The 14,169-nt window shown below is 48.3% G+C and overlaps 1 protein-coding gene across 1 annotated transcript; it reads left to right on the top strand.

Moving 5' to 3' along the window:
• Positions 1-1,398: 1,398 nt before the first annotated feature.
• On the top strand, positions 1,399-14,080 carry LOC104618693 (NADPH oxidase activator 1-like; the record flags this gene model as incomplete). Its single annotated transcript, XM_010284350.1, has 14 exons — positions 1,399-1,481; positions 2,891-2,999; positions 5,158-5,292; positions 6,349-6,456; positions 7,197-7,256; positions 7,827-7,864; positions 8,593-8,734; positions 10,081-10,134; positions 11,325-11,397; positions 11,592-11,650; positions 12,577-12,746; positions 13,433-13,538; positions 13,631-13,778; positions 13,983-14,080. Coding segments are annotated over 14 exons (1,383 nt in total), but the record flags the coding sequence as incomplete, so codon positions are not given.
• Positions 14,081-14,169: the final 89 nt, after the last annotated feature.

Here is a 14,169-nt window from a genome sequence, read left to right as displayed (position 1 = left end):
GCACGGCTCTCCCGTTTCGATTTTTGAGGGAATAAGGCTGAAAGTCGAACTAATTAAAAGCCAGCGTTTCTTATCCCGCATGTCCAGCTAATAGCACGAATGCTGGGGGTGACGGGCACAGAACAGGGGCCCTGCGGCCGCCCGTGTGCCCCAACGGCCCCACACGAGCGGTTAAGTGCCAAAAAGAAACCGCTATGCCGGAAAACCGCTGCCCTTTGGAAAGGGAGAGCAGCTGCCTGCGCGGGTGCAGGCAGGCAGGCAAGAGCCCTGAGGAAAAGCCTTTTTATTACAGCACCTAGCACGTCTGCATGTCTGGCTGGCTGTCAGTCAGCTGCCCAGTGGGGGGGTGTATTTAAGCTGTTTATTAATTAGCAGTAAGAAGAGCTCAGGCTGTGCTGGAGGGGCCGTGGCAGAGCCCCAGGCAGGGCAGCTGCTATAATGGACAACAGTGAGCACAGCACAATGGTGCTCAAGAGCCTCTTTTTAGCCCTGATGAATGGGCATCGACTGGGAAGGAAGCTCAGCTATGCTTCCGTGTAGGTCAGCGGTTGGTTGTTTATTTTTTTCTCTTTTATAGCACAGTAAAGCAGACTGTTAAAGCAGGGTGTGCTGTTGGGGTTGTGGGAGAAGCCAGCCACCACCTTGCCAGGAGGCACAGTCACTCCCTGACCTCCTGCAACATATTTTCACCCCTGCAATGCTATCCCTGTCTAGGCAGTACCAGGAAAGTCCAGGGTTTCAGGCTTGTTTCGTTATCTACCTACCATCTCTTTGCAATGATAAGTGAAGGAGCACACCTAGCTTTCTCAGAAAGACATTAAGACAATTTTCCCAGCACAGCGTTACTTTGAACCATCAGCCACGAGCTGCTACCAGCTTTGCTAATACTTGCCTGTAGTTAACTGGGAAACTGGACAAGAAATACTGACTTGTAGGTGCAGCGTGAAGCCTTTCAGCTTTCTCCTTTGTACCCCTTCACATACTCATTCACCACGGTAGTCTGCTTCGAACAGCCTTCCCTCTTTGTCATGGTCCCGCTTCTCCCACTGTCAGGGCAAACTCTTCTCCAGGCAATGTGGTTTTCTCATTACAAGGTGCTGGACAGCAAACATATCTCATTTGGGCTGGACTCATCCAGTCTGTTTTCCCAGGGAGGAATAAAAGCTGAGGCTCATACAGAGCCAAGACCTGAAAGATGACTTGGAACTGCCTGCTGGCCCTCAGCCTGGATCTCAGCCCTGCACTTGTCAGTCCAGAGGAGCTGGTCACAAGCCCAGAGGTGGCTTCTGTGCCCGGTGCAAGTGCAGCCGGGATGTGGCTGGCTGCGTGCATACACCCAGGCATCGACAGGGGAGATCCTAACTGATCCTTGGGATGTGTCTGTGTTTTTCTCCTTAGGCATTTGATAAAACCATTGCGAAGGACAACTCCCTAGCTGTTGGCTTCTTTCAGAGAGGGTTTGTCCATCTGCAGCTGGAAATGTAAGCGAGGTGCATGTCCACGTCAGTCTTCGGTTTTCTTCTTTTAGTCACACTTGATTCCTAAACCTAAATGATTCTATGATTCAAAAATTCACTTCTTCCAGCAATTTTAAACAGTTCATAAAGTCCAGTTTGGCCTTGTAAACCGTGTCATAGGTCATCAAATCCTATCTCTGATAAGGCTGAGAAGATATGAGCTGCACAACTCCAGAGCCCCACGGGTGGCTAATAGATGACATTACTGCCCTGTACACACAGAGAAAGAAGCTGCCCCTGTATGCAGGGCTGCCAGGAGGTTATGCTGCCATTCAGATTTTCTTCAGGAAAGAAAAAAAATACAATTGCACTGCTTGGTGTATCTTCACATGGTACATGTGAGTCTAGCCTTCCTTAAAATGCAGTCTGCCCATAGTGTCTGACTCTCACTCTCTGCTGACAGTGGATTTTGTGGGCCTGATCTCAGTCTCACTGATTTAATGTTGGGAATGCTCCACTAATGTCATGGGATTGATTACTTACTGTTTCCAAGGTTAAGGAAAGATGGCCTGTCAGGCAGCTACATGCTCTGTGCCTCTTCCAGCAGAGCTGCAGTCAGGGACGGTGGAGCCCCGGCCAGCATGCTGGAGCTGCTCCACTCTGCTCGCAGCGCTGTGCCACAGCCAGCAGAAGTGGAGCTAGCCTGCCCCGAGAACATACGCTGTGCAGCAGGACGGGCAGCACAGCCGGCCCCCCCCCCCCCAGGACGTGACAGCCACCAGCACCCCAGGGCTCCTTCCCTCATTAGATGCTGCTCCCACCCACTCACATCCACCTGGGCGCCTTCTCTTGGCCATGCTCACTGGCTCTTGCTTGGGAGCTGCACAGTTCTTCCTGAACCCTTCATTTCACCACCTGCAGCCTCAGTGGGAACCTGTTTTGATTTCAGTTGCATAGCTGGTGTAAATTCTGACTAATTCCCTTATCTTTAGAGTTTTTTCTAAATTTCTGTTTGCATTGCTCTGACCATGCATGTACACTCAGCAGCAGCAGGGGTTTCCCAGCCCTCGCTTCTCCCCTGAGACATCAGCTGAGACAAAACTGCCTGCAGCAAGCTGGGCAAGGAGCTCACAGCATTTTTTAATCACTGGTCTTTACATTTTCTCCTCCTTGGAATTGTGACTTTATTTCAGGTATCAAAACCTCCTGTTCATCTCAATCAGTAAAACCGTGCAGATAATCCCAGACACACCATGTTAATTTTGTTCTAACTACCAGCAAGTGGAGGTCAGGGAATTTCTGTGGTCGCAAGATGACAACTCCTCATCCAGGCCACAGGGAAGGATATATGTTTTTTGCTTAGTTAGTTTTTTAACTTCTTAGAGTCTTCAGCTTTTTTAGTCTCATGTTCTTCTGCCATCTCTGCATTGTAGGTACAAAGAAGCTCTCTCTGACTATAATATGGCCTTCACTCATCTAAGAAAAAATCCCTTCATCGATTACAAGCAGTTGGGGCTGAGGCACATACTCTATGCATGGGAGGTAAGGGTCAACCTGTCTCAGTAGTCCTTCCCCTCTGCTGGGATGATAATCAGTAGTAGGCATTAGTAACCCAAGAGATTTTTCAAGACAGTATGTTGGAACAGTAGAAAATTTCTGCTTTTATTTATTTTCAAGGAACTTAGTGATAGAAGTCATAAAACATAATCTCTAAAGAGTTTAATGAATTACACAGTTTGAAAAGTAACACTTCGGGGTGTTTAGCGTCTGTATAAATATGCATCCAAGTTTTGTGAACTCCTTAGCTCTGAAAGCTGAAATAGGTTCAAGTATAGACAGGTGGGAAAAAAATGCTCCATAATGAAGACTCGAGGAAACTTAGGTGCATGAAAGCCTGTCTTTCCAACTGCAGCAACTGCTCTTAACATTACCTCTGGGTTTTACCTTATACACTGGGCTGCAAGCTGTGTTTTGCATCTATAACACTTCACTCTGCAGTTCTTACACTGTTACATGGAGTCAACCTGCCACATCCTGTTCAAAAAAGATCCGGGTCTGAACTGATTGTAAATATTTGTAGTATTTGGAATGTAAAAGACTCCTAGAAACTGTACTTTACTGCAAGGGTTCACTTTGTCTTCTGTCCTGAGTCTACACACAGACTGAAAAGCAGATATAGGAAAGAATATTTAATTCTTTACTTCCGCAAGAGTGAGGAGTCATTGTGTAACTCAAGTCAAGCATGCCTAGATGCCCGTCCTTCAGTCTCAGTCAATTTTCATGCACCTTATACCTGGCAGGGTGAAGCGATCCTTGGCATCTGTGGTATTACACAAACTTCATTGTTTTTAACAGTTTCAGTGCCAAAGCACTGCCTTCTCTGAGCTTACACACACGCTTAGAAACAATAGGTTCCCTTTGAAAGGTGCAGGGCTGCAGGATTGCCCTGAGGCCATCGGGAGGAGGTTGGTTCCCTTTCTGGTGTGAACACTCAGGCCTTTGCTCCGCACACTCTAGGCATTGCCAGGACATGTGTGCTCACTGTGCTGGCACTCTGAACTCAGGATCTGCATCCTGATTCGCTCTTACATCTGCCTTCAGCTCATTTTTCAAAAATTTTTTTCAAAATACGCAAACACAATCCTCCTGCAGAACTGTGCAATCAGCTTTCCCCATGCATGGCCTCTCACATGCTGCACCTGATCTTCTCAATGGGAGGAGATGTGCTGTATGGTTTGAAAATCCATAAATACTTGCCTCTTGCAAGGCTATAGGACTTCTGAGCTGAGGGAGAATGGCTGCCTTGCCCCTCCAAGAGGGAGCATCTCTGTAGATGTTCAGGACAGCCATTCCTTACCACTCACAAACAGCAGCCTTCTACTTCCATGATTAAGGAGTGAAGGAAAAGCATCCTAGTAGCTGCAGCTCTGTCCCAATGGCTGCTTGGGACAGCTACCGCAAAGCAATTTACAAGCTGATAACCCTAGCATGTAAGATAGCAACATGTCTGACAGCGAGGCTTAGGCCACACTTCTGCCTTCTAGACCAGCAGCTTTTCCATGCACAGACTGTTGGCCAGGGACAAGAAGAGATCTCCCACTCTTAATTCAGCATATAGATCAAGGCTTCCAACACCCAGTCTGTAATACTCCCACATCGTGCCGCTTCACCACTGAACATACTTACCTGCTGCTAAAGGGTAACAGGCTACAACTGACAATTTGCACATTCACAGCCTACTACACTTGAAATAGTTTAAGTTTTTTTGCAGTGAAAGAGAGTTGGAATTACTCTGCACAGCAAAACAACTACCTAGTTGCATACAGAAAGAAACCCATGCAACTTGCCAGGAAAACCCTTACTAGCCAAATAGAATAAAAATAAAACTTGTGTGGTACCAGAGACTTCATTTGGTGTTCTCCACACCTTTCCTGGCCTTGAGTAGAGCTAGCAGCTCCAGCACACCCAGGAACTAGCCTGGAGGTACAGCTTTTATCTCTTTCCACTCTGATTATGAAGTTTTTTCGTCTGTGTTGCTCAGAGTGCCTTTCCTGTGGGGCCAGTGGGGAGTAGATTGGTGCTGTTGGATCTCTGGTGTTTCAGCGCCTGGTCCCTGTTTCTTGGTTGAGTTCAGTAAGTTGTGCTGGGTGTCTGCTCAGTCTAAGCCCTCTGAGTTCTGCTTCCTCCTTGCCTGCTCCAGGTGCTGTACAGCACTGCAGCAGTGCAGTGCCGGCTGCAGCAGTGGCAGGAGGCCAGAGACACCCTAGATAAGGCTGTTGTATGGAGACCTGAAGGAAGAGCAGCAATCCTGGACCTGGCCCTTGAGCGGGTGCAGGTAAGACCACCTCTATGAGTTCCTGGGTATGTGCATTGGGCTTAAGTTGAGAAATAGGAGATAAAAATGTGCTTATTCACATAAGAATGCGGGTTTTCCTGCTTGGTGACCTGGTAACTATGTCTAAGCCATTTGCATGCAATGCTCTACCAAACTAGTGCTTCAGCTAATCAAGTAACTCCATCAACCCCAGGTGCTTCATAGCACAGAAACACCATAGCGGAGAATTATTGGATAACTCCCAGGCTGGGAAGTTTACTTTCTAGTCCCTGCTGCACAGGAGCTTAGTTCTATTCATATTTGTATTGTAAAACAAGTTGCTTTATGTAGTGTTTATGTGCAGAACCCCTACAAGTGCAGATTTGGAGGTTCTCCCTTTTCATGACACTGGCTGACTTTTTTGAGTTCCTTTGGCCTCAGTGACTATTAGTGGCAGCTCAGATGTTAACGACAATCACATTTAGCGTTTAAGTAGAGTATAAAGGTATTTCCAGGGTTGGTTCTAAATAATAGTTTCTTGTAGACTCTTTTATGACCAGGAACAACTTGCAGACCTCTGACTGACTCTTCCTGGAGGGTTTGTTGTTTTGCTACCCCCGTACTTCCTTATCTTACTTGTATCCTTTCTAAGGGATGATCACTTTTTTTAACCTGATTATCTCTTCCAGCAGCATGTTTGTGCTTTACGTTAGTGTATTGTTTATATTTGCTATTAGCATGCCTCTCAGTGATTGAACAGAGGAGAAAAAAAACATTTGAAGTCAGATAGAACTGCTTAAGGATTTGTTTAACAAAACTTACTCCACTGCCCCCCTTTCCCATGCCAACAGAGTTGGTCTTTGACTCAACACTGGGTAGTGGCTGCTGAGCTCTTAGTTTGCATGTGCTTGTTAAACCTGAATGACCTTTCTCAAGTTCATAGCCATAATTTTTGCCCCAGTATCTTCCTGGAGCTGGTCTTGCACACATAGGGAAGCTATACTTGCTTTTCACTGCTATTATATTTCATTTAATATTAATTGATGGCTTTTCCTTTATCTGCTTTCACTGCCCTAGGACCATCTGTTTTTAGAGCCCATGCAGGTTCCTCTCGGGGAATTTTTCAGACCACGAAAGAAGGAAGTTGAACAATTGGATTCGAAAGATTTCCTGGGTAAACCCAAGGTAACAGGCATGTGATCATTAAGGTTAACAGCAAGCAGATTAACATGCCACCTTCTGACATCTCCAGAGAGCATTGCTGTTGGACACTCCACTGGTGGAGACCCAAGAGCAGGATTGTCAGGGCTTGCAGCTAGTCAAGGCACCTGGGACACAGAAGCAAAAATTTGCAAGAATTGCTACCTCTTCTATCAAAAATGCACTTTGGTGCTAAAAAAACCTTCCCAATCTTGGTCTCTTTAACCTCTGAAAAAGCTGAGCAGGTACTTAGGGAAACCCATGGTTGTCCTTTTGCTGACAACGGCTTTTTCAAGAGGAGCACATTCCTCCAACGCACTCCTACTCACTGCTGCATTCCCAGTGGGATGGGCAGGCACTTGGGAGACAAATGCTTTGTCATGTCCTTTAATGCAAGTCAGCAGAAAATTTCTCTTATCCCTTCTGTGACCAGTGCAATCAGGGGAAGTGCCACAGGCTAGAGAGCTCCAACATGAATAAAGGGAAGGGAAAGCAATTAATTCACATATTTTTAAAGAAACCTTGGAAAGACTAAAAACACAGGGACAGCAACAGCTGAAGCTGTTTTGGGAATCCAGCTCTGCTTTTTCTACTATATGCATCGCTCTACTTCATGTCTGATGTTAGGATGTCAGAAGGAAACAGGTCTGAGTAGATAACCTTGCATGAAGTTTGAGACTCTCTTCATCCAGCCTGGATTCAGTCATTACTTTGTCTTCTGACAGGTGATCTCGTCCATCATTCCCAACGATGAGTACATCGGCTTCGAGCCTCTCAGGCCTCAGGTGAGCAGGGCATAGCTGTGAAAGAAGGAATGGAGCTGTCATGGAGCTCCAGGTAGGGCCTCAGATCCTAACACCATTAGGATAAGAACATGTTATTGAAAAGAATAGTGCAATATCAGACAAGATCCACAGGGCCTGTCAAAGCCAGGTGGTGGACTTCAGCATTGGCTGGAAGGGACTCAGCAGTGGGAGTCTCCAGCCCTTTGAAGATGAATTTTTGTCTCTTCACCATGTCAGAACAGCAGTGGAGTCTTTGCTGTGCTCAACATGCATTTGCCCAGCACTTCAGTAAATTTGTCAGCATGAGCATGGCTGACTTGCACTGTAATACAAGTTTCTTAGAACCAAGGGTAGGGGAAAAGATTTTGTTACCTCCTGATGGGATAGAGGGAGGGGGAGAAATAGAAGGTACATCCTGGTAAGGTATGGAGGAGGGTGCTGTGGTGTGACAAATGTGGTCAAAAGTAAAGACAAAATACCACAGTGTGGTATTCAGAGGGACAGTAAATAAGGTGGCACTGTTGCTATATAAGGTACTGTTATAAATAGATGCTGCTGTTTCCCCCACAGAAACAGGGCTTGTATGAACCCAGTGCTGATGCTCTGCGGTAAGTGTTCAGTTCTACCCTGGTCTAACTCTTCTCCCCCTGTTTCTGTTCAGAAGGTCATGTTTTGTTCTCTGATGTCTTTGTGTGAAGACTCTGTGGGATCCACACCCACTTCTCACCGGGGGTGGAGTGAATAACAAACATGCAAAGGCTTGTGTGGCTGCAAAGGACGCTGCAGTTCAGTAGCACCTCTCATGCAAGAATCTCAGGGCAGTTTGCAGGAGTTGATTCAATAGTCTTGGGAGACAGGCATGGATCATGCCCTAGCTGGGGAATGGAAGCAGTGAGAAGTTGTGGGCCCTGCCACCTGCCTGTCTGTAGCCAAGGATGCTCAGCTGTCCCATCCTAGTTCCCAGGACAAGGCCTCCAAATACTCACTCTCAGCCATGCTGTGTTGAGCCAAAATCAGCCCTGGTTCAAAAAACATGAAAATAATTTTTTTAGGTGATATTGTACCAGCAGTACTTCAGGGCTGAGTTTAACAGTTGTTTTGATATGGAGGATGTTTATTAGTATCGTGAAAATGGGGCAGTTGCATTTGGGAAATCAGTGTTTTCCAAGCTCTTTTTGTTGCCAGTTGGACCAAAGAGTAGCAATGAAAATCATGATTTCCCAACGCCTGAAACTTTTGGCATGTGCCAGTTTGGATCGGTGCAATGTTCTGGATCAAAGCTGTCCAGCACCAGAACTCTAGGGTTAGTAAAGGTGCTCTCATTCTTTCTTTTCAGAAACAGTGAGTCAGGCTACTATCGAGTTTTGTCCCATTATTACCCTGAGGACTCGGAGAAGTTGGCAGTGAAAGCCAACAGTTTGGTCTTTGTGCTGATGAAAGGAGGGGATGGCTGGGCTACAGCCATACACGATGGACAGGTAAGGAAAACGGGTGGGCATTCCAGCCCATCCCCACCAGCAGATACCACAGCCCTGCCTGTGAACAGGAGTTTGCTGCAACCCTCTGAGCACATTCCTTGGGGAACCACCTGTAGCACTGCAGAGCAGAGGATGAGTTCAGGAGCTGATTTCCACAGGCCAGTTGCTAACCATAGATTTCTCTGACACTTGGCTCCCACCAGCCTCTGCCGTTTGCCTCTGTAGCTCCACAAGGGCATCTTTTTGGGCACTTGTCCTCTCCACCATACGGGTTCCTATTGTGGAATCATGTAGGATAACAGACCTCACCAAGGACCACCATTTAGAGCAGTATTTGTCACCTGAGAGCTCTAACAGAGCCGAGGAGATAGGTCAGTCCCTACCTGGTGTGTAGTTCCTCTGTTCACTTTGGGAAGGTTTTGGGAGGGTTTCAGCTGTGCAGGCAGGTTTTATAAAGGGCTCTAGAGAAGACCTAAGGAATTAAAGCCCAGCAAATCTGACATCTTTCTGTAGACTAGGGAACTATAGTGTAAACAGACTGAATAGGAACAGATAAATATGACAACACGGAAAATACTTTGTTGACAGAAGCCATTTCTCACACGTCTACTTAAAGTTCTTTGAAAGAGCCAGTGCATACCTGGGTTAGATTGAGCCAGTGAATGTGTTATTTGCCTATATTTAAAAAAAAGTAATATAGGGGTAGTGATACAGTGCTTCTGAAAGTGACCATGTTCTATGGCAGACAGTCAAATCATTCAGCATTGCCTGAAGCACTTGGAGCTAACGGTGAACAATTACAGAAGTATTTGAACATGCTGGTTGACTGCTCAGTGAAGTGTCAGATGAAATTCAAAGTCAACAGAAGTAAAATAATAGACACTGGGGAAAAAAGGCATAATTACTCACAACGATCACTTGAAATTAATAGCTCTATAGCAGTGATTGTCAGAAGACAGAAATGCTGCTGGACTGGTATCCCTTGACATCCTTGCTGCTCTCCTCCTAAGCATCCATTTTAGGAGCAGGGTGTTGGGCTTGGTGGGTGTTTGGTCTGTTACATCACAGCCACTCAGTTGGCACCACTACTTTCAGGAGAAAAAGATGCAAAAGGACCCTTGGATTTTGTTCAGCGATTTCTGAGCACAAACCACATGGGCCACCATGCCTGACCCTGGGCCCTCCATGGGCACATTCGTGTTGCAGTAGGGTGAGCAGGCAGTGGTGTTTTGCAAGGGCAGAAGCAGTGCAGAGTGGGGCTAACAGAAGGTGGGGCTGGGTGGGCTGGGGCTGTGTCTGCCACAGCGGCAGCTCCGGTCTCACCTGCTGTGCTTTGTGCCTTGCAGAAGCTACGCATGCCAAGCTCTCTCCTGGAGCCTGCCGCAAGGATGGATAAATGGGTGAGCTGACAACCTGGCAACCAGGGGTGAGGAAGGAACCAAAAAATACATTTGGGACATTTGTTTGCAAGGTTATCATAGGATAGAATAACTGTGTAAGAGAAACATAGAGTGTTTCAGCTCAGACACCTTGAGTGAAGACCAAGTGCTCTTGAACTGGAACAACAGAAGAGTTAAGAGCAGGAAAAATGTTGTTTGTTTTTTTTTTTTTCTGTACACTGGATCTCTTTATAGCAAAATCTGGGGGCTTAGACACATAGCCAAGCCACAGTGGCTTGCATCACAAGTGGTGTTGTCTCTTATTTGCTGTGGGATGATGGAGCGCACAAAGATGAGCAGCTGCCACAGCTCGCCTGACCCACTGTACCTTGTTGAGCTACTGGAACGCAATGATGAGTTTGAGGGCTTGAGGCACGTGTTTGTCCAGCCTGCTCCTGTGATGTCTGCAGCCACTACGTGTAGCACAGAAGCGGGTGAGAAGTGCTCACATGTTCTAGTTCACCAACAGAGCAAGGGCAGGTTAATCTCCTGCAGTGGAATAGTAATATCTTAAACAGGCATTGCGTTTTGCTTTGAGGCCATGCGCCTAAGCCTAAAACTCTCACCACTGACTTAGGAAAACTTCCTTCATCTCCCATCTCCACCACAGGCATATCCACACATGATCCAAATAATTTTCCATCTGAACCCAGTGTGGGAAAGTGCAACTCAGACCTCTATTTCTTGTGAGAGATTTTTGAACTAAATGATTGTTCTGATGTTGCTATGATTTTACTTTTTTTCTTTGCCTCCAAATGAATCCCTGACCATAGCATACACTTGGGCATTTGCTCCATGGATGTCACTGTGAACCAGCCCCAAGTTCCCAGGCGAGCTGGCATATGGTGGGGAGAGCCCTCAGCGCAGCGTGAGCAACCTCCCTCTGCTGCAGCACCAACCCAGCAAGGGGCAGGAAGCCAAGGAAGTGTCCCACCAAACCTCTCATCACCCCTACTATCCACGAGAGCTGCAGAGGCCTCTGAGAGCCTGAGTGCTCCATCTCATCCAGCCAGTTAATGAACTGGTCTCCCTGGGGCTCTCTCTGGGGTTACACCCAGAAATTTATAACTGGCTGCAGCCTCTGTCACGCACACCAGCCTTGCCCAGTCTCCGGTGCCTTCTGCTCACTTCTTTCTGATGTTCTCTTGCAGAAGATCAGCAATGGGATTCCCCTTCCTCCTGCCCAGGTGCCTCCCAGCCGACTCCATGCAAAGCAGAAGCCAGGTAGTCCCCCGGGCCAGGGACCTCAATGGGTGTTATGCGAAGCTGTGCCCCACTGCCCCGCTCTAGGGTTGCATGGGGAGGCTGGTTGTCCAACTGCAGCCGTGGCTGCCTGTGTGCTAGTGGGTTGCAGAAGAGCTGCCGGGGGCCTCTGCTGACTGCAGGCGCTGTTCCTCTGCTCTTGTTTTGTTCTGCAGAATCCCCTGGGGAAGAAGATGCCTCTGCAAATGATGCTGGTGCCCAAATGGACTTCAAGGTAAAGTGTTTCACAAGCTGAAGCTGGCACAGCCTCAAGATATCAAGGCTGTGAAAAGTGCAAGATTCCTGGCCAGATACTCCAAAATTCCTGAGCTGCCCCAAAACCACTGAAAAAACCCTCTTCCTCTGCCCATTTTTCCATTTCAGAGAGGCTCCTGTGTGGTCCTTCCTCCACCACTCCCAAGTTTGTGACCATTTTGTGAGGCAGCCCAAGGTTGAGGTTTACCAGGGCAGTGCCCTTTTGCACCCTCCAAGGAGCCAAGAGCCCCAGACACAGCAGTGTTCAGGCACACACTTTACAGCCCGTTTTGCAAGAGAGAACTGTCTTTGAACTACCTGCTGTCCCTTTCCCCCTCCTCCTGTGTGGCATTTTCTGTCCCTGTCAGTCTGGGTACCACAGTTCATTCATATTTGTGTTCCAGGATGATGTCCTTTGATGCACCTCCCTGTCATTACCAGCCACTCTGTGTGATGGAGCTGGAATCATTCCTGTGTCCACTTGGGGACAGCACCTGGCAGTGCCAGCTGCAGATCAGCTCTGGTCCCTTTGTCTTTGCCACCACTCTTTGTCGGGCTTTTGGAGTAATTTTTTGTCAGCTGCACTTCAGACAGAAGGCAGCAAAACATGGGGACTTGGCTGCACGTCTCCAGCTGCCTGGGGGAATTGGGGCCCCGTTAATATACGTTTGGGTTTGGGAGGTACCTGTGTGATTGGACCCAGAAACAGGCTTCCTGGGTCATGGGAGGGATGTTGGATCCCAGGCTTTGAATTTGCAGTTCCCCCTCTGAAATTTAGATCTGCATTTTGGTGCTGCACTACCATTACAGGGTACCACTGACATGAGGGGTTGTGTCTTGTGTCGGCTCTCTTGATACGAGACTCCTGAATAACCAGACTGTTTATGGTGCCACGTCTCTCAGCAGATCTCACCAACCCAAGGAGAAGCTTCATCCAGCATGGACAGACCTGTCATGCTGAGAGTGTGTTGTGAGTGCACCGTGGTGGTGAGGGCGGGCGAGGTGCCATCTCTGCCAGACCTGCGGGCTCTGCTGAGGGAGCGGTTTGGCCAGCAGGCAGAGCGAGGGAAGCTGAGGTACGCTGTGGCACAGCCGGGCCCTCTGGTGCTCTCAGTGCACATGTGTGTGACCGGGCAGCAGCAGCCATTCCCCTGAGGATACAGGCATCCGACTGCGTCTGGTCTCCTGGGAGCACTTAACTGGGGTCAAAGCATTCTAGCAGAGGTTCACCAAAGATGTGAGCACACAGCCTTCCTTGCAGGGCTAACCTTGCCATGGCTTTTGGTTTTGAGAACAGTGTATGGGCGTGGGCTTTGGAGGTCCAAAGGCTCTTTCCCAGGAAACTGTACCATGATCAGGAAATGGGGGCACAGAAGAAAAAACTCTGTGCAGGTGCAGCTGCTGTATATTGGATTTTCTCCCGCTCAGCCTTTGAGATACGCTAGGATCAATGCAGAGCAATTGGTTGGTCCTGGGGTGAGGTCTCTCTGACTGTGACATCCCTGGGGGCACACACTGTAGTCAGGAGAGTTTAGGATCTTCCCCTCAAGTAAGTGTGTGAGGAGGTGACAGTGTCCCTCCCTGACAGTGCTGTTTCTGCCCACTGAGCATGCAGGTTGGCCCCATGTCATTGTGCATGGTGACAAGCTCAGAGCTGGCTTAAAAAGGGGACTTTGAAGACTGAAGATGGTAGAGGGCTAGGTTTGCCTCCAAGTTTGGCTTTAAGTGAGATGATTTGAGCTGTGTTAACGAACCGTTGCAGCTACAGGCATTCGGATGGCAAAGAACTGGGTGCAGTTTCGGGAGAGGAGGATCTAGGGAAGATGTGGCAGCAGCTGACAGATGGCAGGCTGACACTCTGCTGCCAGGTACGTGGGCTGTGACAAGGTTCTCTGCTGTGCAGGACTCTAATCTAGTCTCTGCTTTGCCTTGCAACCTCCATGCTGACTTTCCCCTGTAGGACTCGGACTCCCACTCAGGCAGACCCATCCTCTACCGGATGCTGGCTCAGCACTCTTACTTTGCGCAGGGACCGGGGGACCTGGAGTTCAGCAAGGGAGATGTGCTGGATATTCTCTCTGAAGGTAGCTCTCCAGCCCTGTCTGCAGGCTTGTACTGGGCCAGGCTTTTGGAGTCTGCTGCAGGGAGGGACTGGGGAGTAGGTGGTCTCTCCAGTGCTGTCTCAGGCTCATACTCTCAGGAGGTACAGGCTTGCACTGGGTTTTGCCCAGAGTTAAATTCCAGCCATGAAAAATCTTTCTAACCCCACTCAAATGGGCCAGGGCTCATCCTGCTCCTTTATGTTTTCCCAGTGAACGAGGACTGGCTCGAAGGACGCTGCAATGGCAAGACTGGCATCTTCCCCAAATGCTTTGCAACCCAGACCAGTTGTGGTGCTGCCTTCCTATAGTGAACAGGAGCCTTTTCCTGCCTGACTCTGCTGTCTCCCAGGGATAGGAGACACCACTCCCAGCTCATTTGGGCCACAGCCAGCACAGC

Source organism: Phaethon lepturus, unplaced genomic scaffold (genome assembly GCF_000687285.1).
Source record: "Phaethon lepturus isolate BGI_N335 unplaced genomic scaffold, ASM68728v1 scaffold50413, whole genome shotgun sequence".
NCBI lineage: Eukaryota > Metazoa > Chordata > Aves > Phaethontiformes > Phaethontidae > Phaethon > Phaethon lepturus.
The sequence above is the reverse complement of the archived record's forward strand: the minus strand, read 5'-3'. Positions and strand labels throughout refer to the sequence as shown.